At 38.7% G+C, this 25,920-nt stretch overlaps 3 protein-coding genes across 3 annotated transcripts; 2 read left to right on the top strand and 1 right to left on the bottom strand.

Moving 5' to 3' along the window:
• The first annotated feature begins 1,988 nt into the window (after nt 1-1,988).
• Nucleotides 1,989-10,430, top strand: LOC121971650 (serine/threonine-protein kinase rio2-like). Its single transcript, XM_042523008.1, has 13 exons — nt 1,989-2,326; nt 2,464-2,510; nt 2,607-2,677; nt 2,764-2,877; nt 2,945-3,120; nt 3,200-3,288; nt 3,400-3,517; nt 5,946-6,019; nt 6,107-6,154; nt 7,006-7,168; nt 7,720-7,851; nt 8,637-8,729; nt 9,942-10,430. Exons 1-13 carry the CDS (start codon nt 2,243-2,245, stop codon nt 10,125-10,127), a joined length of 1,395 nt encoding a protein of 464 aa, XP_042378942.1. The 5' UTR covers nt 1,989-2,242; the 3' UTR covers nt 10,128-10,430.
• An 868-nt stretch (nt 10,431-11,298) lies between these two features.
• Nucleotides 11,299-15,051, top strand: LOC121971651 (vacuolar protein sorting-associated protein 55 homolog). The gene is made up of 5 exons (XM_042523009.1): nt 11,299-11,428; nt 13,347-13,398; nt 14,113-14,152; nt 14,234-14,318; nt 14,574-15,051. The coding sequence occupies exons 2-5, from the start codon at nt 13,366-13,368 to the stop codon at nt 14,755-14,757; spliced, it is 342 nt and encodes a 113-aa protein (XP_042378943.1). The 5' UTR covers nt 11,299-11,428; nt 13,347-13,365; the 3' UTR covers nt 14,758-15,051.
• Nucleotides 15,052-17,516: 2,465 nt separating this feature from the next.
• Nucleotides 17,517-18,847, bottom strand: LOC121972925. Its single transcript, XM_042524538.1, has 2 exons — nt 18,160-18,847; nt 17,517-17,584 (listed from the first exon to the last, which is right to left on the bottom strand). The coding sequence occupies exons 1-2, from the start codon at nt 18,845-18,847 to the stop codon at nt 17,517-17,519; spliced, it is 756 nt and encodes a 251-aa protein (XP_042380472.1).
• Between the last annotated feature and the right edge of the window lie 7,073 nt (nt 18,848-25,920).

Below are 25,920 nucleotides of genomic sequence, written 5' to 3'. Positions count from 1 at the left end.
GATCAGACCACGACTCTATCTGTGAGGCCACTTCATGTGCCACCTTGTGCTTTGGTACCGTGCCGTGCCGTTCAGTGGCTGGAGCTGAGAAGGAAGCAAGAGGCATTCACAGGTGAAAGCAGCAGCAGTAGTCGATGACAAAGGTAAGCAGACTGGTTGCCATCAGACCCTGATGAAGTCCTTCCTACACCAGCGGCTGTGGCAGCGGCAAGGAAGAGGAGGATCGTCTCAATCGCTCCCGTTAACTTGTCCCAGGGTTAATATGGACTTTTAGAATAATGATTAGCACATAAAAGAGATATTTATCTTGATTTTTCAAAATTCGAATCTCAAATATCATGATGACAACATCTCATACGCTAATTATTAGACCGTCCGAAAAAAAACAAGTTTCAACTGTCAAGTGCCATAGTGTCTTAACTTATTTAAGATGTTTATGTGGTAGGATGATATCTTTTATTTCTCTTGTATACAAACTAGTAGCTTGCTCATAACCATTGATTGCTAGGGCTGTAAACGAAACTAGCCTAAACTTTATGTTAATCAAGCTTATTTGATAAGCTAAGTCGAGAATTTAAAATTAATCAATCTCTTAAAATAGTTGTTCGAGTTTTCATTTGATTTTTTATGAGTTATATATTGGTTTTAAATTTGACTTGAGTTTAATTTATTTAGATGTTATTAACCTCTAAATTCGAACTTATTTGAAAATTTTACATTGTTAAACTAATTTAGTTGATAACAAATGAGTTTGACGTAATGATAAAGTTGTTATCGTATGATCTAGACATTATATGTTTGAATTACAAAAACAATACCTTGTAATACAAGACAAGATGATGTACAATAGATTTAATATGATCCGAATCTTTTTCAGAATTTAATATTATCAAAGCTTCATGCACTATATTACTTTTAAACTTATTTAGTTGATTAGTAAGTTTGACTTAATAAATTTATTTATTTCTTTTGGGAGTTTTTTTACCTATTTTATAAACTTGATAGTAGTTGTATTGATGAATATGATTTATAAATTTTATTTCTAAATGTTATTTATGAATAATTCATAATCTTTGATTAACATTGATGAACTAAATAGATAAGTGTTTAAATTTATTTATTTATTTTAATAAATTATTTAAATATATCAACTTAATTGATTTTGTGAATATTAATTGAAGGATTATAAATAATCTTTTACAAGTCAGCTTATGAACATTTAATTTATGAATAATACTAAATGACTAAAATTTGATCAACAGAATATATTTTATAAATCATTATTAAGGATATTTTAGTAATATCATTTCTATTTATTAATTATATATATGTATTATAATTTAATTTTAACCTGTCAGATGATTTTGGTTTGATAGATTTACCGTTAATTTATTTACAACCCTATTACTGAATGCACTAATTGTGAGGGTAATGAGTCCATAATTCTATTAAAAATTAAAATTGTATTAGCTATTAAAAATATTAGTTTTAATAAATGAGATCCTAGCTCATTTATTATATTTAATATTTTGTTAGATATTTATCTAAAATCTATCTTTTTTAAATTAATAAAGATTTACAATATTATATTATATTTTTAATATATAATAGAAAATTATTAAATATTTTAACAATTCACATACTTTTTTTAAAACATAAATAAGTATTTTTTTTTCTTTCTCTTTCTAAATAACAAGATAAATCAAAATATCACATTGAAAAACAAATTACTCAAATTAATATCTTTATTATGATTTTATCAAATTATATATATATATATATATATATATATATATATATATATATATATATATATATATATATATATATATATATATATATATTTTCAGTTTTGAAACATATTAAAAATTGAATTAGATTCTACTAATTACACTAAATTTAAATGACAATTTGCTTGTTTTTATAAACTTTTGCAAGGAAATAATTATTTTATTTATATTTTTTAAAGAGGTATTGGTAATTGGTTCCCTAACCTGATAAATTAGGTCTCCCACCGCCGCCGCCCACTGCCAGGCATCCTCTTCCAGGCGAAGTCGCCGGAAAAAGCTCCTCTTTGGTATCTACTCCTTCGCCGGAAAATTGGTACTCTAATCTGGCCTCCAAGATCAGGGCAAGGAAGATAAGCTTGATTCGACTGCCCCCTTTCGTCCGCTGCAGCCGCCTCGCGGCTGTCACTGCCGTACGTTTCATCATTACACCATTGTAATCACCATCCTCGGAGATGAAGCTCGACGTAAACTCTCTGAGGTATTTGTCCAAGGACGATTTTAGGGTTCTCACGGCTGTCGAGATGGGCATGAGAAACGTACGTTATTTTTTTTTCGCTTTACCTTCTCGTTCTATTTAAATCATGGAGATTTTTTTTCCCAGCTGAGAACTATTTTTAAGGAATAAAAAGAATCCAGCTTTACTTAAATCTAACATAAATTTTCTTATTCTCAGCATGAACTTGTTCCAGCTGAGCTCGTTGATCGCATTGCGGGCCTCAGGTAATCTCATTCTCGTCATTATAAGATCGAAAAAGCAGTGTGAAGATTATTGAGTTTATTTTCTGCTCGATATTGAGTTCGCTGCTGATTATTTAGGCATGGTGGGACGTATAAAGTGTTGAAAAATTTGTTGAAGCATAAGCTAGTGCATCACGATTCTTCCAAGTGTAAGTATATGGAGTGTTTGAGATCTTCAATCTACTGTCTCAATTATGATTCAATACACTTTACTGGATTATTGTTCTCTTTGCAGATGATGGTTTCCGTCTCACATATCTTGGATATGATTTCCTTGCTATTAAAACTCTTGTCAATCGTGGTGTGTTTAACGCTGTAGGTCGTCAAATTGGCGTGGGAAAGGAATCAGGTATTTTGATGATTAGTTCCTTCTTCTCTTGATGGTAATCATGATTAGTATTTCATTTTGTGAAAAGACATATTTGAGGTTGCTACCGAAGATGGAACAATTTTGGTGATGAAGTTGCATAGGCTCGGGAGAATGTCTTTTAGAGCTGTGAAGTCTAAGCGTGACTATTTGAAGCACCGAAGTAGTTACAATTGGCTCTATTTATCACGACTTGCAGCCCTTAAGGAGTTTGCTTTTATGAAGGTAGGATTATTTTAGTATTGCCTCCTTTCATATTTATGAATGCTTGATGCATTTTACATTCTTTCTTTTTCGGATGAAGGCACTAGGAGAACATGAATTTCCAGTTCCAGATGCTATTGATTGTAACCGACATTGTGTAGTCATGTCACTTGTTCAAGGTTATCCACTGTAAGGATCCTTTGGGGAGTGATGAGTGTAGTTTTATTATGTTATTTTTTTATTTTTAATTAATTATTATTGTTTATAGGTAACATTTATTTAATATGATATCTTTTTCAGTGTCCAAGTTCAACAGTTGCAGAACACAGATGAAGTATTGGAGACAATTGTTGGTCTTGTTGTTCGCTTGGCAGAACATGGTCTTATACATTGTGACTTCAATGAGTTCAATATCATGGTATGAATTCATCTTGATTGACTTGCAAAGCTAATTTGATATCTACTCTTGAAAAGTGAGTACGAATGCAGCAAACATGATAACACATCTTATTATAATCATGCACAAATGCAATTGTAGAAATATCCAGAAAGAACAAAACAATTTACTATCTGTGTTAATGTGAAACTCACATTTTAGTTACCACTAATTAAGTGTTCAAACATGACATGCCATTGACCTATTTGTATAGCTACTAAAATCCATATAATCACTTAACTACAAACCAACATACAAACGTTTATATGATGCACCTCATATCAATGAGCCGACCATGGACCTATTAATTGTGCTTGCACAAATGTGCAATTTAGAGTGGTACCATGTGTACGTTCTAACATGACTATAATGGTAGTTCCAGCCCGTTGTGTTCAACACCTTACCTTCACTGAAATATGATCGCAAAAATTATAAAGACAATTTATGGTTTGAATCCATACATGCTTCACTATGAGGGTCCATATATATATATATATAATTATAATTATAAAGACAATTTATGGTTTGAATCCATACATGCTTCACTATGAGGGTATATATATATATATATATATATATATATATATCATCTAGCATAAATAGGCTGAACATTTCATCCAAAAAATAGGTCAATTTGCCATCATGAAAACTCCTATGCGTATGGCTGGTCATGTGTTAGGTGGAGTTAAGTTGGGTTTTAAATCCCATCCGACTTAGACGGATTCAGGGTATAGAAATTCCCATGCCTGATTTTTTTGGTTTGGATTCCTTGAGGTTTTTCCTAGTGCTAGGTTATATAAGACATAAGTTATAACCTGACTAATAGGTAATTATTTAATCTAGTATATAAAATATAGTAATCACTTTGATCAGTAATTTACTTATAAGTGATTAAGTTACAATCAATTCTGATTACCTATATATACATACAAAACTGGATGACTCGTTGCTTAACACACTATTTTACATTCAACACCTGAATGACCATGTCAAGATCAATTCCACACAAACATCAAACACAGTTAGAGTTGCATAATTCATCACATGCAAACAAAGCATAGATACAGAAGGGAAACAAATTATTGTTTTCTTTGGTGAATGGTTGTTGATGCTACTACACATTGCTTGCTCAAAGCCCCCAATTGAAACTAACAAACTGTCCTTCCTTGTTTTTGTTATCACTCAGTCTTCACCTTCAAACATCACTTCCTACATCTGATGCACTCTTCTTCCTGATAATTACCCAAACACTGTTAGAAATGAACTGTAAAGCATATGACTAAACCTCAAAGTTACTGTCATGAGATATGCCATTAACGTCTTCATAGATAATTAGAGCAATGGAGTTGTTGACCAAGGTTGTTATCATCAGCATTAGTTCAATGGATATAGGAACAAGAAGTGGAATAAGGATGAGTCACGAGTTGTATTTGCTCAGGTCACTGAGGAATGCAAAGGGCTTGCTTGCTTGCTTTTGGTTGAAGAGGAAAAGGTTAGGGGTGGAGGTGGGTAGAGGTCTATGGGTTGAAAGAAATGTTAGGATCTGGGAAAGGAATAGGGAAAGGCGGATAAGGAAGAGGAGAGCTACATGATTTTATCTATAGCGGAAGGGAGTGGATGGATCATACAGCATGGCTAGTGCATCTCATAAGGAAGGGGACGGGCTGGTTGAGATGCATCAAATAGTGGGAATGAAGGGGAAAAGAAAAGTTGTCCTACAAATCAACATTTTTTTTATATTTAGACTACACATTTATGGTATGACCTTATTTAACCTTGATTTCATGTATCCCAATATCAAATTTGAAGTCTGGTTCTTGGTGTTTGAGTTTTCTCTTGGCAACATGGGAAATTCACATGTGAATAATATTTCTGCAAGCGTTCAAAGACGTGCTCTCCAATTTGAGTCCTAGAAAAATTATTGGCAGGGCTTAAAATGGTGAAACTGTGGAAGCTCATGCTAATTTACTTGTTCAAGATTCATTCTATCTTTAACAATTTTGTGGACATCTATATTATCTTCAACAAATGTACGCGCCCTTGTTGTCACACCATTTTTCTACCAAAGTTGTTTCAGTATTTCTGATAAGCTATACGTGATGGTGTTTTGTATTCTACTTAATTATTAATCTCACACATCTATGTTGATACCTACATGTTGACAGAATTTAATTTCTTTTACACTGCACAACTTTCATACGATTTGATACAAACAACATGATTGGCCTTGAAAGTGATTGACATTCATTATACTAGTGTATTGTTTATGTTTTACAAATCTCAGCTCCCAAATCTTTGTTCATATATAATACATTCTTTCCTGAACTTGTGGTTGTATATTAAAACAAATTTATGTGTTCTTTTCTCACTCGTTTGCGTCTCTTCTAATTTGGTTCTGTTGTCCATTTAGATAGATGATAATGAAAAGGTCACCATGATTGACTTTCCACAGATGGTATCAGTTTCTCATCGCAATGCAAAAATGTATTGACTATCTCATCATTATCTATCCTTATGTTGTAAAGTTTTTTGATAAGTTAGTCTTGTGACTATTCAGAAATAAAATTCCAGGTACTTTGATCGCGATATTGAGTGCATTTTCAAGTTCTTTGCCAAAAGGTATGTAGTTAACCTAAATATTAGAAAAAAATATACTTTCTATTTACTAACTGATTTTGTCGGATCTTCTCTTTTGATTGCTCGAATATCAATATTCCTAATGTTATTGGTCTTGTTCGGAATTATGTGATAATAGGCCTAAAGTAAAAAGATCATGGATATAACAGAAAAGACAGATTTAACACTGAATTTTATTGGCATGCTTGATTTCAGGTCTTATTGCCTTAATGTCTCTACCTTTTTGTAATTAGTGGGTTCATGGTTGGAAGTCATTTTTGTGCTGGATTGTTGGTCCCTAATTAGAAAAAGATTTGCTGATGGTGCAAAGTGTGACCTTCTTTGTTAACTGTTTAGTGGTATTATTGTTGATTTATAAATCGTTAGTGTCCTGTTAGTTGAGTTTTGATGCTGAGTCTTGTGTTGAAATATCAACTACTAAGCATAAGATGGATATGATATTTGAGTTTGAATATTGGAGCTCATTTCCAAAAACTATGGCACCCATATTTTATAAGGCTTTTTATGTTGTGTGTTTTTTGCTTTTTCCCTCTTTTCTTGAGGAGGAATTTCACAATTTTCAATAGTGAGCAAATATTCAAGGTCAGACTAAGATGGCCGTGCTTGGAATAATTTTGTCCCTACTTGGTATAGTAATTACAAACATTGTAGAAAAAGATCCATGCAGCTAATAACAATGATGAAACACCAAGGCTTCTTTCTTTGAAAAGTCTTGCAAAGAAATAAGAGACTGAATATGGTGTTGCCTGCTCAAGATATGAATGTTATTTCAGATGTTCTGTAATGTATACCCAGTTGTTTCTTGACAATATTCACCAAATCTCTCTTGTTAGGTTCAAACTTGTGTATGAAGATGATGAGTGTGACGGGGCAGAAGCTGATGAGGAGGAAAATGGAAGGCCATCTTTCTCTTCTATAGCTAAATCTGTTGGTTTCTTGGACAGGGAACTTTCTGCCAGCGGTTTTACACGAAAAGATCAAGATGACATAGAGAAGGTATGCATACATGTCATAGCTTATATTCTTTTGCATTTACTTTATATCAACGGAAACCTTGCAGCGTGCGCCTAGTTTCTTATACTTGCCAATCTTTTAATCAATATTGTGTTGATGGTTTCTACACAGTTTTTCCTGCACATATAAATCTGACTAAGTAAACCTACACTTTGCCTACTACTTATATGTTCAGGAAATGCAACCCAGTTGTCTTGTCATCTTCTCACGGAGAGCTTGGCAATTTTTCCCCTAACTCTCTAGTATCATTCTTCTTAGTAACTGTATTAATTTTTAGTTGTAATGCTTATATTTTAGTCGACAGAGTTTTACTAATTTTTAATTTCCATGCAACAAATTCCTAGGTCATGAATTGTGTTCAATAACATACTGTTTTGAGGATGGCCCTGTCTATAAAATTGTTTAAATGGCCACGATTTTATCATGTGCTTGAATATCCTGTCCTATGGAAGTCACTTTTTCTTTATTTAGATCATTCTGCTCTTAGATGGACTAGTTTTAGCATATTTATTTACCTTGTCGTCTCTTTATAGTTTATTGAAGGAGGAACAGAGCAAACTGACATTACAAGTTCTGAGGATGAACTTGAGGAGCAAGTGCAAGCAGAAACTGAAACAGATGCTTCTATTGTACAAAATATGGATTTATTAAAGTTAGAAGATCAGGTACTTCCTAGTTTGGCAATCATTGAAACTGCAAATGTGTTAAATGATAAGAAACAGTTTTGACAATCATCATGGTCACTGTGTTATTTAACAGATTTAGTTTTGGATTATAAGGTTTGATGAGGATATTTTATATGCACTATTAAAAATTTCAGAGTTCTTTTGCGTGATTCTGCTTATGTGCATTACTAAGGACTCAATTAAATCTAGTCGCACAACTTTCTTCTCTTGTTCAGCATCTAAGTATTTTGAAGGAATATGTTTTGTAGGTGTTTTGAAGTAATAGGGTAACACCTTTTGATTGGAATATGTAGCTAAATTCTAGTATCACGGTCTAGTTGTCACCTCACCCCACCCCACCCCACCCAACCATTTCTTTCATGGACAGAGTCTCTAGTTGTTTTTACTGTAACCTTCAATTTGTTTTTGACCATTGTATCATTGCAAGAGTTACGACAGATATGTCTACATGGACATGGACATGGCCTCTTCATGTCTAGGTGAGGTCTATGGATATTAAGCAATGTTTATTCTGCAATGTTCAATTTGGTTGCTTCTCAAATAATTTCATGGTTTTTAAAATCAATCAGGAAAGGATGGGTGATTACTGTCAATATCACGATGCTATGTTATAAGTGAGAAAATTGCCATGATCATTTAGTTTCTTTAGTATATGAACCATTACAATATGAGATTATTCATATACATTCATTCTCATGAGTTTGAAGTCAACTTACTACGTCCATGATGGAATTCATGACTTAGTATTTATTCACATTTTTCAGAATGATGAGAAGAAATCTGAGGATGATACTTCATGTAATGAAAATGGAGAAAATGATGATGGAATATTGCAACCAGGGCAAAGCTCAGAAAAGGTACATTATTTATCTCTATGGCAACTGTTATGCATAGATTAGATGCTCCAATTTTTTTTTTTTAATATTTTGAACGTTCAATTATTCTCTTCATTTTGATTTGTCAAATTCATGTCATTGTTAGATAGCTAATCCAGTGCTTTTATAATGTTTTGCAGCAGTTCTTGATTTGTAGCTTCATTTACTTGTTGACATTTAAACCTTGTTTATAACATGCCTTCCGTGCCGGCAATTAAAGTGCTTCAGTGGTGTTTTATAAATTATAATATTCTGATAGTTCACATTATTGTTATCTGCACGGCTGAGTTTACTTGGTCGGAAAAGTAGGAGGGGGGAAGGAGGGTGGGTGGGAAATAACATATGATGCAATAAGTTATTCCAGCTTCATGTACAATTTTTACTCTTTCCCTCTCCCTTCCCCACCTATCTTTACATTGGATAAATTCAGTTGAAGATAAATGTATTAGATAAACCCAACTGAAGGTAAATGTGTTAGATCTTTAATGCGAAGTCAAAAGAGTAATAATCTAAAAACAGTGAGATGTTCTCTCAAATTTGTGAGGCTCTCTCCAGAGAGGATTTTGTTGAAATTCCTGAGTTATCTGTCATTCATCTGACATTATTGATGTCATGTTATATTCAGTTCCTTATATGGTAGATAAAGTAACTCTTTTAATCTTGGGCCCTCTTTTCTCTCTAAGTTTGTTTAGATGTACCGATGACCTGCAAAAGATAGATTTAGCAACACTTAGTGCACCTTGTCACTAGTATTAAAGTAATTGTGATGTTAATATGATTTCACTCCTACAATGTTATTTTAATTATCACTATATACACAAAATAAAAAATGAATTCGTACCAAGGATATCTTCACAAAGTTCTTCAATTTACTAGAAAAGATGACTCTAGCAGTAAAGATCTTAATGATCCATTTCAGAATTTTGGACAATGTGCCTGGTTGACACCATTGTTTGTTGGGTTCTTTAAATGCATCCAAATTTTAGCGTCTTTGTTAGGTCTCATGTTCAACTCTAATGCTCAGTTGCTGCATTTCAACAAACTCCATCTCCAAGTAACTGGAAAATGTAAAGGATAAATTATGAATGATTGTTCTTCTAATTTTATTTGTAGTAAATATCTTGTTTGCCTTTGTATCCTTGCTAGTAATCAACTACTGCCTAAATCTTTGAATGAGCCAATTCTGTCTTACAGGACAGTGATAATGAATCTGATGATGGAGATGATGATGAACTAACAAAGCGACTATACAGACAGAGGCGGCGAGCCATAGCAGCAGCTCAAGGCACAAGGAGGACAGGATCAAGAAATGCTTACAAGGACAAGGGAGGCAAGTCTGGGCACAATTCGAAGGTTCAGAGACAATTTTGCAAGTGGTGATGCAAGTATACTTGCCCACTTCTCGGTTTTCTTTATCAATATTCCCACTTGAATCTATTGTTCCCAGAGTAAAAGATAAGATAGTTACAACTGGGGGCTTGTGTGTTTTGCCCTCTCATATAGTTGTAAATCCTCCATAAACTTTGTTGCATTTCATGTTCGAGGTGTGGATTTTCTGATGTCAAGTAGGCCTAACTTATTTCTTTTTAAAACTCTATGCTAGCAGAATTTAGAAGGATAAAATGGAATGAGAATTGAGAATTAAGGTCAATGATAAAATGGAATGGTCCAATCTTTTTCTCTGTTCTTCTGCATGAATGGAGTGTGCACCGAGTATATGATTCCATTTAATTTGCAAATATCACTGATTTTATTCATAGCATTTTAGATTATTTTTGATAGTTAAAGTGGAAGGAAATATTCCATTATTATTTTTTATATCTACGCATGTTATGTTTTTGGATTTGCAATTACACATTAATTCAGTGTTCATATTTTTGGATTTTTTTTATATGAATTTGGTAGCTATGTTCTTCAACCGCCTTAATTTTTGTCTACTTTTAAATCAAGAAATGTTTTGGTATGCACTATAAATTAACTTACTATATTTTAGAAAAAGAAAAGCGCCTTTATAAGATGAGATATCTGGTTCATGATTCCAATAAAAAAATCGCTCTCATTTATTTTTATCCAATATTTTTTAAAATTTATTTAAATCAAACATAATTATTAGACTGTAATCACATGTAGAAAAATGAACCCGATTCCTTTTTTTAAAGTACTTGAGTTATTCAGTTTTTTCCAACCTATTAATTTTAAAGATGATTGATTTGATCATATAAATTTTTTTTATCGATTAACAAGATATATCAGGATGCATATAGATAGTTAACATTTTTAGACTCATTTTTCATTGGAAAAAAAAAATCTACATGGATTGCAATTAATATTTAAATCTCAGATCGATTATCGATGGTAGATCTACTAATAAAATCATTGCTCCGGACTAACACGATTAAGCTTACTAGAACTGTTAGTAAAATCGAACTCAAATTGATTTTTTTTAAAATTATTTTAAAAAAAAAACTCAAAACCAAACACAAACCGAAGCGGTTTTGATTAAAACCCAACTAACGATATCTGTTAAATAAAATTTTAATTATAAAAAAAATCACAAATCAAGTATCTGAGTCAGTTAACTCGGACGGGTCCAGTCGGGCCATATTTAGATCGCTTCGTCCGATCCTGCGCCATTTCCTTCCCCGACGAAGAGAGGGGGAAAATGGCGATGACCATGGAAGGTAGCTAATTCTCTCTCTGATTTATTAACTTGGTATTTTTCTTTTGTTCTTTGATCCGAGTGGCTCTATAGACTTCATTCTGTGGCAAAGAATTTATACTGGAGATTTGATTGTATTCATGGCCGATTAGGGTTTTTCTAATATGGAGTTTAGGGTTCATGGTCGTTTGGGGTTTTCTAACATGTTGTTTGTTCTCGGTAATCGGAGAGGGGTTAGTAGGAGAAACAAAGATGGAGTTTTGGAGCGTCTTGCTGTTTCTCTATTCTTGATCTCGTTGACTTTATTTTTTTTCTCTTGTTCACTCCTCGATGACACGATCGAACTGCCCTTGTGTTTCCCTATTATCTTTCTTTTGATTGTGCACTCGCCATGGATTTTGTAGTTTCGCTTTAATGAGGTATTCTTTGATTTGTGAACTACTTCCGTAGGAATTCTAGTGGTAACTCAGTAGGCCATTTTGCTAATGGATTTTAGACTGAATGGCGAGATTAGATGGAAAATGGGAATTGATTTGTAATTATTAAATGAAAACTGAAAGCAGTATGTTCCGACCAATTATTATTATTATTATTATTATTATTATTATTATTATTATTATAGTTTGTTAATATCTTTAAAGGATTTGGATTGAGCTATTGTGTGGATGTTACTTCACATACTTGGACAATATCGCTAGAAATATGTAAAGCATTTAAATCACTTTTGATTGCATTGACTACTGTTTTATGGCCTCCCTCAGTTTCTCTCACTTACAATTCTTATAAATTCAACTTATCTAACTATGAAATTAATTGGTGCTTTGATCATGCTTGATATCCCATTAACGTACTTTCTCATTTTATCATCCATTGGCTCTGTGCATCATAACTTTAGGTATTAGTATTTTTGATATTATATTTTTTTGTAACCTTACACATCGTTCGCAGCATTAACATCTTGGTTAAAAGATGTTACCGGAGAAGATCCTCTCCATTTTAATTATCTTCTAATTGAAATCATGAAGGGGAGCCTTGGCGCAATGGTAAAGTTGATGCTGTGTGACCTTAGAGGTCACGGGTTCAAGTTTTGGAAACAACCTCTTGTAAAGTAAGGCTACGTACAATAGACCCTTCCTGGGACTCCGTATTGGCGGGAGTTTTGTGCACCAAACTGCCCTTTTTTTTTAATTGGAATTATATTTCATTCAAAGATTATTCATTTTATTATTGAAATAATTGTTGGAGACTCAAACGTCTTGTGAGTGCAAGTGGCCTTAGTGCTTGATTTCGTAAGGAATGGTGTACAGCTTCAAATATTTGTAAGGTTACTAGAGAATCTTTATGTACAAAATAAGTGTCGGTATAATTATGTAGGGCCAACATCCTATCACAATCTCAACAGTACTGGTGATTGTGGGCATAAGTTCAGTCACGATGTCTGATACTTGTATCTTGTGCTGTATAAGGACAGCAGACAAACTGATAAGAAACACGAAGAATTGATAAAAATCTCAAGCAGTGGTGAAATTCTATGTTTAATCGATATAATAGGAAGCTTTATGTGGAAAATATGTTTACCCTGATAAGCTTTTTGACCAAATGAGTTAGTACTTTCTCCATTGATAATTGCTAGTAACTTGTAAAACAGTGTGCTTATGTTCAGAATGAGGAGCAGTTCTTTGACTTCTAGTTCAAAATTTTACATGTTCTATATAATGTGTCAGTGATTGACTGTCAGATTTATGGTTATGTTTCAAATTTGTTATTTATTCACATTACATACTTGGTCTAACTGTTGTCTTCTTTCGCTCCCAATTTCATGCTGCTGTGATCATTTTTCTGACATGGATATTTTTCTACAGTGTAAGTTCTAAATTTTATCCTACACTTTTTCTTCTTATGTTGGGGAAAGTATTATATGCCATTGTTACTGAATGCAGGCTTGCTGGACTTGCTTTTATGTTTTCGTCTAGCATACTGTTACAGATCCTGGTATACTTTTCTTATCTAATTGGTTTCTTAATTTCAGTTTGTGGGGTTGTTTAAGTTTGTTATTCTCTATATACATGAATTACATTTGTAGTTAAAGTTATTACTGAGAAATGAGTTAGTTTCCTCAGCTTACCTTCTATTCTTTGTTAAAGTTTGGATTAATTCTTTTCCTGAATTTTCAACCAATCAAGAACTAAAGTCCTATCTTCCAAAGCTATTTGTGGGTTTTCAATCCTTAAAGTCTAGTGTTTTTGCCTGGCAATTAACCTGGAATTAGACTGAATGACAGGATTTCTGTCATAATAGAAGTATGGGGTTGTTAGGTGAAGAATTGTCTCGATATTGGATTGATACTGTAATTAGTCCATTCCAGAGTTGAGATTGTGCTATGTTCCTTTTTATTAAAAAAGATATGATCGGTATGGAAGAAAACCCTAATTTATGCCAGTGCGGAGTTTGAATGTAGGACCTTGGCAACAAAGTAGTGGGCATTTTTTTTACCTATTTTGATGAACTGACATCTTCCATGCTTTTGCTACATTTAATTTTATCACATAATTTATACAAACTGTCTAATTGACATATTCTGAACCTAGAATGCTTGATAGAGGCTATCTGCTAAATGTTTCTCATATGAGTTAATTTTGATTGTCATAAAGATCCTCTGTTATCTCATGACTGGTGTTTTTTTGATAAAATGACTATATGTTGCAGGCTTGTGCTTTATACAACAACTGGTGGCCAATGTTATCTGGTGAGAAATTATTGAAAAAGAACTGATTGGTGTTTGTTTATTTGATATCATTAAGTTTTGTTTTTTTTCATTACCTTGCAGCGCTCATGTATGTTCTGATACCCATGCCATGTCTTTTCTTTGGAGATGGTTCGACACGGTTCTTGACAAGCAGAGAAGGTGGCGGGTAAGTTACGTTATGTATAATCTGGTCGACACTTTTTTAGTTGCAGCTTTGAGCTTTCTGAACCATAAAACCTGTGTTTATTTGCTCGAACCAGTTTATTTATCATATGTTGTAGCTCTCTATTGGTTGCATGAACTAGGTCCTGTAAATATGTTTCTAAATACCTATACATAACTATGACTCGGCAATTACCGAGATATCTAGATTCCTTCTTTTGGATCGGATTATCTTGACATAGTCTCTCTTTTCCTGAAGTTGGATCAGTGCTGCCAAGTTTTTGACTGGGGCTTCAGCCGTGGGGAGCATAGCGATTCCAGCAATTTTAAGGCATGCCAACTTGATCGAGACAGGGGCTATGCTAATAGAGTTCACGTCGTTCTTCATCCTCGTTTGCACAATTCTTTGTTTCCATCGAGTAACTCTCGAGGAAGATTGGTGAATGCCATTGCCTGAAGAAACTGAGCTCTCCGGTACAGCCAGATACATATTTGCTGTGTAGAAAAAAGGTTGACATCATATTTGCAAGCTTTTTTAGCATGGTTCAGAAAAAGAAAATGGCAAGTAATGCTGTGCAGTTCACGTTTGAATTGGGTAGACGAAAATTAAAGCTACTTCATCCTTGTCAAAAACATAGTCAGCTGAGTCATGAAAAAGCAAGAAATTACTAAATTTCTTATGACAAGATATTCATATAGATGGTTAGTAATAGTTGGATTTGGTTTGGATTGGAGCATCTTTCTACACTCCACTAGTAGTGCTCATAAAATTCCATGTGCCTGTGGTGTTTTCACATCTCAAAAGTAGTACTAGATCTAAAATGCTTTTCGTTCACTTGCACTCAATTCATACCCATGTTTTCTGTCCATCAGGCTGAAGCAAACCTGACCTGTCGTGAACATCAAGTTGTAGTCAAGAGTTCTATCATCAGCCACTACCAGTTGTCACTAGAAAAATATTTCCTTTTCGTGGTGGGAATTCTAGAGAAAAACCCATGGAGAATGCAACAACTGAATCGATCAATCAAAATCTCCGCTGTGAAAATTAAGAAATCTGTATAAAATGAGACCTTAAGATAATAATATGGGAAAACAATTTGCAACATATCCTAAAACCATGTAAACGGCGCCAGGGCCCCACGGGGTTATCTCGGCTGGTAAAGGCGTGGAAGTTTGCCACTGAGAACATGGGTTCGAGTCCGCAGGGCAACGGGGATTTATTCCCTATCCCTGTGCAAAAAGTCTCGGCCCACTGTGTACTTGCCACCGAGCTACCGTGATTTACCTCCCTCGTGATGACCCTGGGCAGGGTGCGGCGGGGGCCCTGAGGGCGAGGGTTTCGCCTTTTGCCAATGTAAACGGCGCCAGGAACTCATGCATCATTCATAGTTTGTCACATTCCAACTCATGGATCATTCATAAAATTTCATAGCGGAAGACACACCCATAAACTGTAAGAAAACAAGTTGTTAATTACTGAGATACCAGTTATCATGGAAATGCATCACTATAAACTATCCCTAGTCTGCAAAGTTGGTCTTGCAAAAGACTGGATGTGATGTTTTCGTAACCACCAAGACAATAATTGCTATCAGCTTGCCATTTTACCACCAAAGCAGAACATGGAATCTGCATTTAAATATACGGAAAAGGAAGCAAATTGAGGGAGTGAATATGTTTAGCAAGAAAAAGGAATGGTCCCATTATTTTTAATGCATGATATAATGACAATGACCTAACAGAAGAAAGCGAAAGGCTGAAATAGAGACCTAACTGCTAGTTGATAATATTTTTAAAAAGAAAGATGCCTGCAACAAAGAAGTGTCATGCAAAGGGTAAAGTCAGTCATTAATATAGAGTTCAGATATAGTAGCTCTTGAATACCCAGTTTTGCATGTCAGATATGCATGAAAGCTTATTTGCATACTTCCAGTGATTTAAAAATTAAAATTATTGGAGGCTAGGAAATAGTTACCTAGCAAACTGCAGTTCCCTTTTAGAGGGGAAACAAACTGTAGCTCGTGTTATATAACAAAGGAATAAAAGGATTCCAGGTCTATTCCTCCATATTGGGTAGCAACAATCAGTCAGAAAATAACGTGGTCTTTTCAACTAAAATTTCAAGGTGCAAACAACCTTCAAAGCTTAACTAGAAAAGAGGATCATATAGCTTGAAGAAACCATCTTCAGTAGTTTTTTGCAATTAGCTGAGAATTGATCCTCCACACAATCAGTTCTGCAGAAAATAAAAATTGTGATCTTTTTTATTGAGGCAACTCATTATATAGATTGACAACACATTGCATATTTCTTTATGCTTAGAACCACTAAAGCATGGCAATTTTACATTTGACACATCATATCTTAATTTCCTAGTTATCACTATAATTGGTTACGTACAGGGTATAAAACTTACATTTTTATATCCTCATCACAATTGAGGAATTTGGTAGCCATTTCATATTACCTGTCAAGAGCACACGAGATCACACTAGAACAACTGAGCATGTAGGCCAGAATTGTCAATCACAATGACATGATGATAGGGGAAGAATGCAGTAGGATCTAAGGCTAAGCGTTATTCTTATGTAAAATATACAGGGAAAATGGAATGCAAATAACAGAACCGTATCATGACCTAGAATCCAACAATCAAGTACTTAAGAAGATTTCCCTAACAACTTCCAAGTAAAAAAGGCAACATAACTCCATTTACAATTTGCCAACAAATAAATCGTCAAGCGACTCAAACACTGTAATGGTTCAAGGAATTTCCTGATTTCTGTGCCACCGATCCCAATATGATATGTATTGTGCAAATTGATGATAACCTATTCTAGGAAAGCCAGGGACTTTGACCATAGTCTAAAATTAAACAACTTTGTTAGATGGCATATGTTCATTGTTCATGAGAATGCTTATGGAAGGACCATTGCTTAAGAGTAACAAATACAGTAGAAATTTAGGGCACAAATTACGTACAACTAAAACGACACTCAATAACACAAAGTTGATTTTTGAACCATATAAAACAGTTCAAATCAGTTGTGATCAGGTGATAATTATACACACACACACAAAAAAAAAAAAAAACTAACCAAAGTATCATTGATTTAAACAAAAAAGTATGGCACAGATAGAAGGAAAGTGGTAGAAGATATTGGCTGTCCAAATATTGAGTACAACAAAGGAAAGAAATGCATTACAAATAAGAAAGCATTTCTTTAACAAAGTCATCAAACATATCAGTGTCACCAGCAATCTCTCCACCTGAAAGGAAACAGTATTTGATGATTTCAGTCTTGATTAGAAATTTAACATGCTTTGGCCTTTGACTTGGAAGGAAACAAATCCTTAGAATAGGTAGGCTTCTTCTATCCACCCAAATGGCATAATATCTTACTGCACAGTTTCTAAGAAAAAGTAACTATAGATGGGTAATAACTGTGGAAAAAAAGGAATTTACCTGTTAAAATTTCAGTAATCTAGCCATATCAAACGATCTGGACCATGGCAGTGCTACTTTGATTCCCAACTTCTGAACTTTAAGAAAATACCAAGTCTAGAATTCCCATTTGGCAAAGTTTCCAATTGGTCTATAGACGATTTAAGAACAGAAGAGATTTATACAAAGGCAAGTACAATCCATATGAATATGATAGATAGTTTGGCGACATCAATAATAGGTAAGAACAAAAAACCAAAAAAAGTAAAACAAGAAGAAGAGGCACGGCGTTATTTATTTTAGTAGATCGCGTAAACATACTGGGATTCTCTTGTAACATCTCATAATTAGGCAAAATTTTAAAGCAATTCATTCTTGCTCGGAACTCAATCAAGGAAACCTGTCTTCTCGAGCACAGCATTGCGAACTCGGCGCAGATCCCTCCCTTTGAGCGTCCTCCCAGCGCCCTCTAGCACGGAGAAGGTGAACATGGGCGACCTGTTCCCGGAAGCCCTCGCCACAATCTCGTGCGGTGGAAGCATCTCGTGCCCATCCCGGTCGCCGTCGCCTCCCTCCATGTCGAGCTCCTCCCACCATTTCTTCAGCTTGGGCGCCACCGACGTCGACATCGCAGGCACATTGACTGGCGCTGACTGCTGGTAGATCTTCCCGGCGGGCATCGACCTTGAGTAATCCAATTTCGGCTTGGACATCACGGGTATCATCCGGGCGGAAAGCACCGGGGACGACTCCGCGCGCGCGGCGGGTGGGGACGCAACGAAGGTAACCCTCCTGTAGATGAAAGCGTGCGGCTTCTTGTCATCGTCCGATAGAGCGTCTAGGATGCCGTAACTCCGGCGGTAGACGAGGCGAGGTCCCTCGTCGGTGACCACGGAGGTGGGAGGCGCGGGTCCAAGGGAGGTGGTGCGGATTGGGTCAAGGTGGCTGGATTCCGAACCAAACCAGAAGGCATCGTCGTCCTCGTGGAGCTCATCCCCCACGGCGTGGATGGTGGACCGCGGGGATGCAGCGAAGAGGCCCAGGAAGCGATCCGCGATGGGGCCTCTCTGGCGGCGAGAGGTCTCCATGGCTCTCGCCTCGCTGTCGCCTTCCGGCGTCAGAAGCAGCGCTGCTTCCTAATTGCCTTCCGGTTGCGCTCCACCACCATCAGAGACACTGAAGAGGAGCGAGAGGGAGGGAGAGAGAGAGAGAACGAAGACGGGAAACGGGGAAAAGGTACGCGACTGGCGAGGCGCAAGGGATTAAATTAGCCGGCGATCGTCCTACGTGGCGAGAAAATAATAGGGCCCGGTGCGGGGACCGCGCGTTTCCCCTGAGCACCATCTGGCCCGCGTATTCTAAGCGTAGGACACCGAATCATCTCCTTCGCTCCCTGGCACCCGATGGAATCAACGGCACAAGAATCACCCGTATATAATTATATGTGCGGACGTGCATCCCTCCTGGGAACCCATGGCGCTGCCATGCGGAACTGGTCTCAGGTATATATCTCGAGGCATGCAGCGTTCCCGTTCATCCCACGACGCGACCAATAACATCGAAACACGTAGCCATCTTTAACACGGCGAGAATGATTTACGTCACCCGAGTGTTTGTCTCCTAGTTGATCCTTACCGTCTCCGTCCGATCATGATCCAACGGCCTTGACATCGTCCAAATGGACTCGGATCCTATAAGAGCTTAAGGATCCGACTAGCATAAAGTCCAATTGGTGCTATGGAACAACTTACTTGGATCAACTAGATACAATTAGTCTAATTTTTTTCTATGAATAGCATTTGAGCTAGTTGAACCTATGTAACCAGTTGTAATTAGTCTGAAATAGCTAATCATTTTATGATGTCAACCCGATAATTACTTATTGAATTCTTATCTTTAATTTGCTCAGTGTGGACCAAGAAAGTGGTATTTGCTCTTACTTTTGACTTGACCCCTAGTGAGCATAGAACAAAACTCAAGGAGGGAGGAATGAAAGAGGGAAAGGAGGGTTAATGCAGAGATGTATCTTGCTTAGGGTTGTCCTGAGCTCTAGTACAATTTATTTTTTTTCATTGCCTATGTAAGTTTTTTATTTTGTCTATTAAAGTTTACTCCTTCCACATCCAAAGCTCAATCATCATTAAGTTCAAGCATTCCCAAACTCTAATTCTTAAATTCCACCCTAGGTTAACAATCACTCTTGACATGCTCAATAATTTACTAAAATTCTCAATTCTAGAAGCACACAATCCATTTTCCTAACGAGAGTGGCCAAGTTACACTTTTGAAATCACTCACACCTCTCAAGTTAGTCTTGTAGTTGTGTGTGAGTTTTTTTAGTTGTGTTATAATGATATTGAAGTAGATGATTCTACAACAATATTGAAAAATCAATATTATTTTCTCTTATTGAAAAAGAAGATGGAGAAGAATAAAGTGTGGGATGACAAAATGCCATCTATTTTCTCTTATTATTTTGATTTAATTAACTATAAAAACTTGCTATTTTACTAGAAAAAACAATAAGATAATGTTCATGCCTTGTGGAAAAATCTCAATCCTGCAAATTGACATCATCCCTAATCTCAACCATTAATTATCTTAGCTGTTCCTTGCTAAAATAATTAATTGATTTGGCCTTTCACCTACTATAACTTTCTTAACACTAATCTCCCCTAGCCACCTCAACCATCATCTTAATTATAAAATCAACCATTTGATTTATTTTAGCAAATAAAAAAGGGTATAGAATACTTAATTCACCTTTATATTTAATTATGAGGCATCTCTATCATGCACTAATGTACACGAGAGCATAAAGAAAGAAAATTATTACATGAAGAATACTTTGAGAGATGGAGGACATGAAATGGTGGTCATAAGTTAACCTTCGAGTGGAGTTGATTAATGCTATGTAGTGTATACCATAGTTTGTAGAATCGTGATCTTACGCAGGATCGATTTAGGGTCAGGATCGGATCGGTCAGGATCGGATCGTAGAATCGTACGATCCTACCAAAAACCCTTAAAATCTTATCATACATGATTAATAATTAGAAAAATATCTAAAAATATCATTTACATATAAATAAATAACTAATTTTGTATATATATGCAATCATTTACACTCAACATCTCAAATTACATTACTACATGTACAAATTTAAATTAATTTGTAATTCAACTAACATTCTCTTATAGTAATAATATTTATATTTTCATATCATAAAATGAAAAAAATATAAAATTTCTATTAATACAATAATAATAACACATTCAATGTAATAAATATTTCCTTGGTTTATAAGATAATTCAATTTACAGGCTGATCCTGTCCGAACCAGAAGTCAACAGACGCTGGGCACGTGGCGCTCTCCGACTCGCTGATGTAGATCTCCAACTGGTGGCGTGATGCTCCGGCTAACCTGCACAAAAGTCGGGCCGGGAAGGGGGTTCCCGGCGGCGACCCTCCGACGCTCAAGTCAGGTAAATTACGATGAACAAGGTGGCTCCCAAAGTCTCAGAATACCTGGAAAATCCTCCTTCCGGCGAAGTCTGAGGCTCTTTATATAGAGCTGTGAAGGGTTTGGGCACGTGTACCGAGGTGCATACGTGTCCTCTGTCCTTTCCTAGGTATGCGGCTGTTAGAAAGCTTACCTGACCCATATCGCTACAGTCAAAGCATGCCCTTGATGGGACAACAGAATCCCCTGTCACAAGATTTGGAGCATGGCACACACGTGAAACCTACCGGTTGTCAGAGAAAGAAGTCCCCTGTCCTTTTCCCTTGCTCCAAACTTGTCGTCCGGGCGGACAGCTCCCTCAACATCCGGCCGGACATCCGCAGTGGTTTACTTGTGCTTTGTGGAGACTAATAAACAGGGGTGCTTTATGACTTTGGTCGGTCAAAAGGTCAGCTCGGTCCATGACCTTTTCAACTGAGCGTCGGAACCCCGATTCGATAGGGTGCCTTCCAACCATAAGTGCGAGCCGGCCGGCAGCCCGGTCGGACCACACTCTCCCCGGATGGGCGGCTGCTCCGGTGACTTCCACTTGGCATTGACTTTGCAAAAGGGGGGGGGGGCGCTCTTACTACCGGATCACTTGCCTCCCCTTCAAGTCTAGTCGAAGGAGGCGAATAGTCCGACTGACTGGACTGTGAGTCTAGCCGAACGGCTCCTCCATGCTAATACTCTCCGCCCGGTCAGCCGTAGAGATATCCTTGAATGAATCAATGATGGCCTTCACCGGATCTCCTCGCGTTCTGCGCCAATCTTCGACGTCAAGGTTGATCATACCTTCATTAAATGCTCCGAATGATTGACTGCCACGTGGAGCAATGCCATCAGAGTACGGAGGCGGTGGCATGATATTTTGATGTGATCGAAGCAATTCGAAATAAACGGCTAGATGCATGCTTTGATTCCCGTGACCTGGATCCGACGGTGGAGGCCGCCCGGCCCTCACCCTATAAATTCTTCGTTTCCTTCTCACCTTCAATCGCCTCCGTTACCTCTACTGTTGCCCTTTGCGCTTTGGAGCTCCGGCGATCTTGTTTCTGCCCTTTGACGCTCTTCGACGCCTTTCCTCGATCCCTCTCCTCTCAGTAAGGTTTTAGATCTTTCCTTCTTCCTTTCCGGTATCTAATTCGCATTTCTTCCCCTAGCTCCAGTCTTTGAAACTCCTTTTCTTCGTCTTTGAAACTTCTTTTTTGATTTCTTCTGTCCGGATCATGGCCAGTTCTTCTCATCCCGAAGAACAATCCCTAGGCCCATGGTATACTACCATGCGGTCCCGTTTCGAACAACGGGATTTTGATATTTTGGCTGAGAATTTCGAAATCCCCGAGGATTTCGAAGTTCGCCTAGCTGGTCCCGCCGCTCGGCCACACAGACCGCCACGCGGCGGTTTTTGTGTCTTTCGTGACCAATTTACCGCCGGTCTGCGGTTCCCCGTGCATCCTTTTATAGTAGACGTCTGTAATTATTTTGGCGTGCCGCTCGGAAGTTTAGTACCAAATACCTTCCGTCTCCTCTGCGGTGTTGTCGTTTTGTTTAAGATTCACAACATTCCCCTCCGACCGGAGGTCTTCTTTTATTTCTATTACCCTAAGCAAGCTGAGCCGGGCACCTTTATGTTCCAAGCTCGGCCCGGTCTGGTCTTCTTCAATAAACTACCCACTTCCAATAAACATTGGAAGGACTATTATTTCTACCTCCGCATGCCCAGTCAGCCAAACTTTCCGACCCAGTGGCAGGTTAGTCTACCTCCTACTCCCGAGTTGAAGAAATTCAAGACCCGATCGGATTATCTTCACGTCGTAAATGTACTAGCCGGTCTGCGGCTTGACATCAACAAACTTCTTCACGAGGGAGTGATGTACATTTTTGGGCTGAGTCCTATACGGACCCCACTTCCGACCGGCTTCGGTAAGAATTTTGCTTGGGCATTTGCTTTAATTGCTAACTGATTTCTTCTTCTTTTCATGCAGCTGACATCGTCATGGACTCGGTGATGGCCGGCGTTCTGAAGAGAAAGGCAGCGGCGTTGGAGGCCGCGGCGGCCAAGGAAATGGAGGCGCGGGGTATTCAGCCGGTCGGTTCTCACGAAGGAGAGAGCGGCACCCAGGCTGAATCGGCCGCTCAGGCCTCTCTACCCCCTCCAGGGAACCAACGGCCCCCGAGGAAGGGTCCGTTCGGGAGGAGGAACAACCACTGCAAAAGAGGCGCCGGGTGGAGACTTCGCTGCGCTTGGCTACCTCCGCGGTCCAACCCTCCGACCGGGCCGCCGTGACTGCTAAAGGCAAGGCGCCTGTGCCCGAGACCATTTCGTCCGACCGGACTCCTTCTGACTGGGACGAGCTGACTACTCCGGTTGAGGCCACTCCGGTCGACACTCTCCCCCCTGCTCACCGTTCAGTCCAACACTCGACCATCCATTCGCGATTTTCTGCGCCAGCTTCTGATCCCGGTCGGGCGATCCCTGGTCACGGCCGCACAATACGGGTTACTCTTCATCTTCCAACTGAAGAGTTGCTACCAGAAGCCGACCGGCCAACCGTGCCCGAGCACACCATTACTTTGAAAGGGCCCCTCGCCGAGATGTGGGCCGACGCTCGGGCGCGCGTAGCAATGATCCCCCTCCGGAACTTAGCCAACAGCCACATGTAAGCGGCTACGGGGGTAAGTTTGTTGTTGTTTTTTTGTTTTTTGAAGTTTTGCCTGAATATTTCCGCTCGGCTTTTAACAACTGCGCCTTCTTGCTTCAGAGATGGGTGGAAGAGATAGCAGTTTCCAGCCGCCTGGCTATGGCGGACGAGGAGATAAGGCAACTGCAGGCGGCAGGCGGTCCGAGCGGCTCCCAAGGCCCTTCCTACTCCGAGCTGCAAAAAGAGCTGAAGAAAGCTCAAACTCTGCTGGCTGCTGAGCAGAAGAAAACAGCTGACCAGGCCCACCCCCTAGCCGAGTTTGAGCGACAAGTCAAGTCGCTTGACACAAAGATAACTCTGGCCACCACTCGGAAGAACACAGCCATCTCCGATCTGGAGAAGAAGGCCCGGGGCCTGGAGTTGAAGATAAAGGAGCTGACGGAGCAGCTCGACCGGGAGAAGGCAGGCCGCTCGGCCGATGCGGAGAAGATGGAACATCTGAATGAGGCCCTCACAAGCTCCCAGGCGACCTTCAAAGAATACCAGGATGCCGAGCCGAGCTGAGTTGCCGCTCTCCGACAAAGCCATATCCGATCGCCCGAGTTCTCGGAGAAAATTTGCGAGCAGATGTACTCAGCTTTCGACTTGGCCATTACGGCCACTATGACCTATCTGAAGTCGAAGGGCCTTCTTCCGGAGTCCACCAATATTCCAGCCGGCGATCAGGTGGAGCTCCTGAGCAACATTCCGAGGGACCTCTATGACTACATCGAGTAATTCTTGTAATTTCGCCGCTCGGCTGAACATGAATCTTTTTGTACTTAGGCCACTCGGCCTAAGGTTTTAATTTCAATAAAATGCTTTCCTTTCGTGTACTCTATCTTTTTGCACTGTCCCCTTGCTAATTCTTGTGCTGCCCGCTCGTCTACTATCACACCTTTGGCATTCGAGGTGCATTCTTCCAAGTGTTTTCCCCAGCCCTTCCGTTCGGCCGAATATCATTCTGTGTTGCTAGCAAGAATCGCTCGTCATAAGTCGATCAGAACCTTTATACCTCGAGTCTGAGCGGAACTTAGCGTCGGTCTAACAATATCGGCGGAGAATACGGATAATTGCAGTGTCGACGATATTCCGCTCGGATTATTCATAGACGCCGACGCGTCTCTCGATGTTTAACGTCGGAGCTCGACGGCACGGATATTTATAGCCGGACGGCGTGACTCTCGATCTTTAACGACGGAGCTCGTCTATTCGTCCGCTCGAATTATTCATAGACGCCGGCTCGTCTCTCGATGTTTAACGTCGGAGCTCGACGGCACGGATATTTATAGCCGGACGGCGCGGCTCTCGATCTTTAACGACGGAGCTCGTCGGTTCGTCCGCTCGGATCATTTATAGATGCCGGCTCGTCTCTCGATATTTAACGTCGGAGCTCGTCGGCGCGGATATTTATAGCCGGTCGGCGCGGCTCTACGGTTTAACGTCTGGGCTAGACGGTATTCCGCTCGGAGGGTTTATAGACGCCGGCTCGTCTCTCGATCTTTAACGACGGAGCTCGTCGGCGCGGATATTTATAGCCGGTCGGCGCGACTCGTCTCCCGGTTTCCCGGCCGGAGGGTTTATAGACGCCGGCTCGTCTCTCGATCTTTAACGTCGGAGCTCGACGGCGCGGATATTTATAGCCGGTCGGCGCGGCTCTCGATCTTTAACGACGGGGCTCGTCGACCTTCCGCTCGGAGGGTTTATAGACGCCGGCTCGTCTCTCGATCTTTAACGACGGAGCTCGTCGGCGCGGATATTTATAGCCGGTCGGCGCGGCTCTACGGTTTAACGTCTGGGCTAGACGGTCTTCCGCTCGGAGGGTTTATAGACGCCGGCTCGTCTCTCGATCTTTAACGACGGAGCTCGTCGGCGCGGATATTTATAGCCGGTCGGCGCGGCTCTACGGTTTAACGTCTGGGCTAGACGGTCTTCCGCTCGGAGGGTTTATAGACGCCGGCTCGTCTCTCGATC

This window comes from Zingiber officinale, chromosome 4A, assembly GCF_018446385.1.
Source record: "Zingiber officinale cultivar Zhangliang chromosome 4A, Zo_v1.1, whole genome shotgun sequence".
Taxonomy (NCBI): domain Eukaryota; kingdom Viridiplantae; phylum Streptophyta; class Magnoliopsida; order Zingiberales; family Zingiberaceae; genus Zingiber; species Zingiber officinale.
The sequence above is the reverse complement of the archived record's forward strand: the minus strand, read 5'-3'. Positions and strand labels throughout refer to the sequence as shown.

Bases quoted from the DNA above. Each gene is read 5' to 3' on its own strand.
- LOC121971650 (XM_042523008.1), top strand. From the start codon at position 2,243: ATGAAGCTCGACGTAAACTCTCTGAGGTATTTGTCCAAGGACGATTTT. The intron at 2,327-2,463 runs GTACGTTATTTT...TCTTATTCTCAG, and splicing joins TCGAGATGGGCATGAGAAAC to CATGAACTTGTTCCAGCTGA. The intron at 3,121-3,199 runs GTAGGATTATTT...TTTCGGATGAAG, and splicing joins AGGAGTTTGCTTTTATGAAG to GCACTAGGAGAACATGAATT.
- LOC121971651 (XM_042523009.1), top strand. From the start codon at position 13,366: ATGTTTTCGTCTAGCATACTGTTACAGATCCTG. The intron at 13,399-14,112 runs GTATACTTTTCT...TATATGTTGCAG, and splicing joins GCATACTGTTACAGATCCTG to GCTTGTGCTTTATACAACAA. The intron at 14,153-14,233 runs GTGAGAAATTAT...ATTACCTTGCAG, and splicing joins CTGGTGGCCAATGTTATCTG to CGCTCATGTATGTTCTGATA.
- LOC121972925 (XM_042524538.1), bottom strand. From the start codon at position 18,847: ATGGAGACCTCTCGCCGCCAGAGAGGCCCCATCGCGGATCGCTTCCTG. The intron at 17,585-18,159 runs GTTTCCTTGATT...GTTTCCTTTCAG, and splicing joins TGCTGTGCTCGAGAAGACAG to GTGGAGAGATTGCTGGTGAC.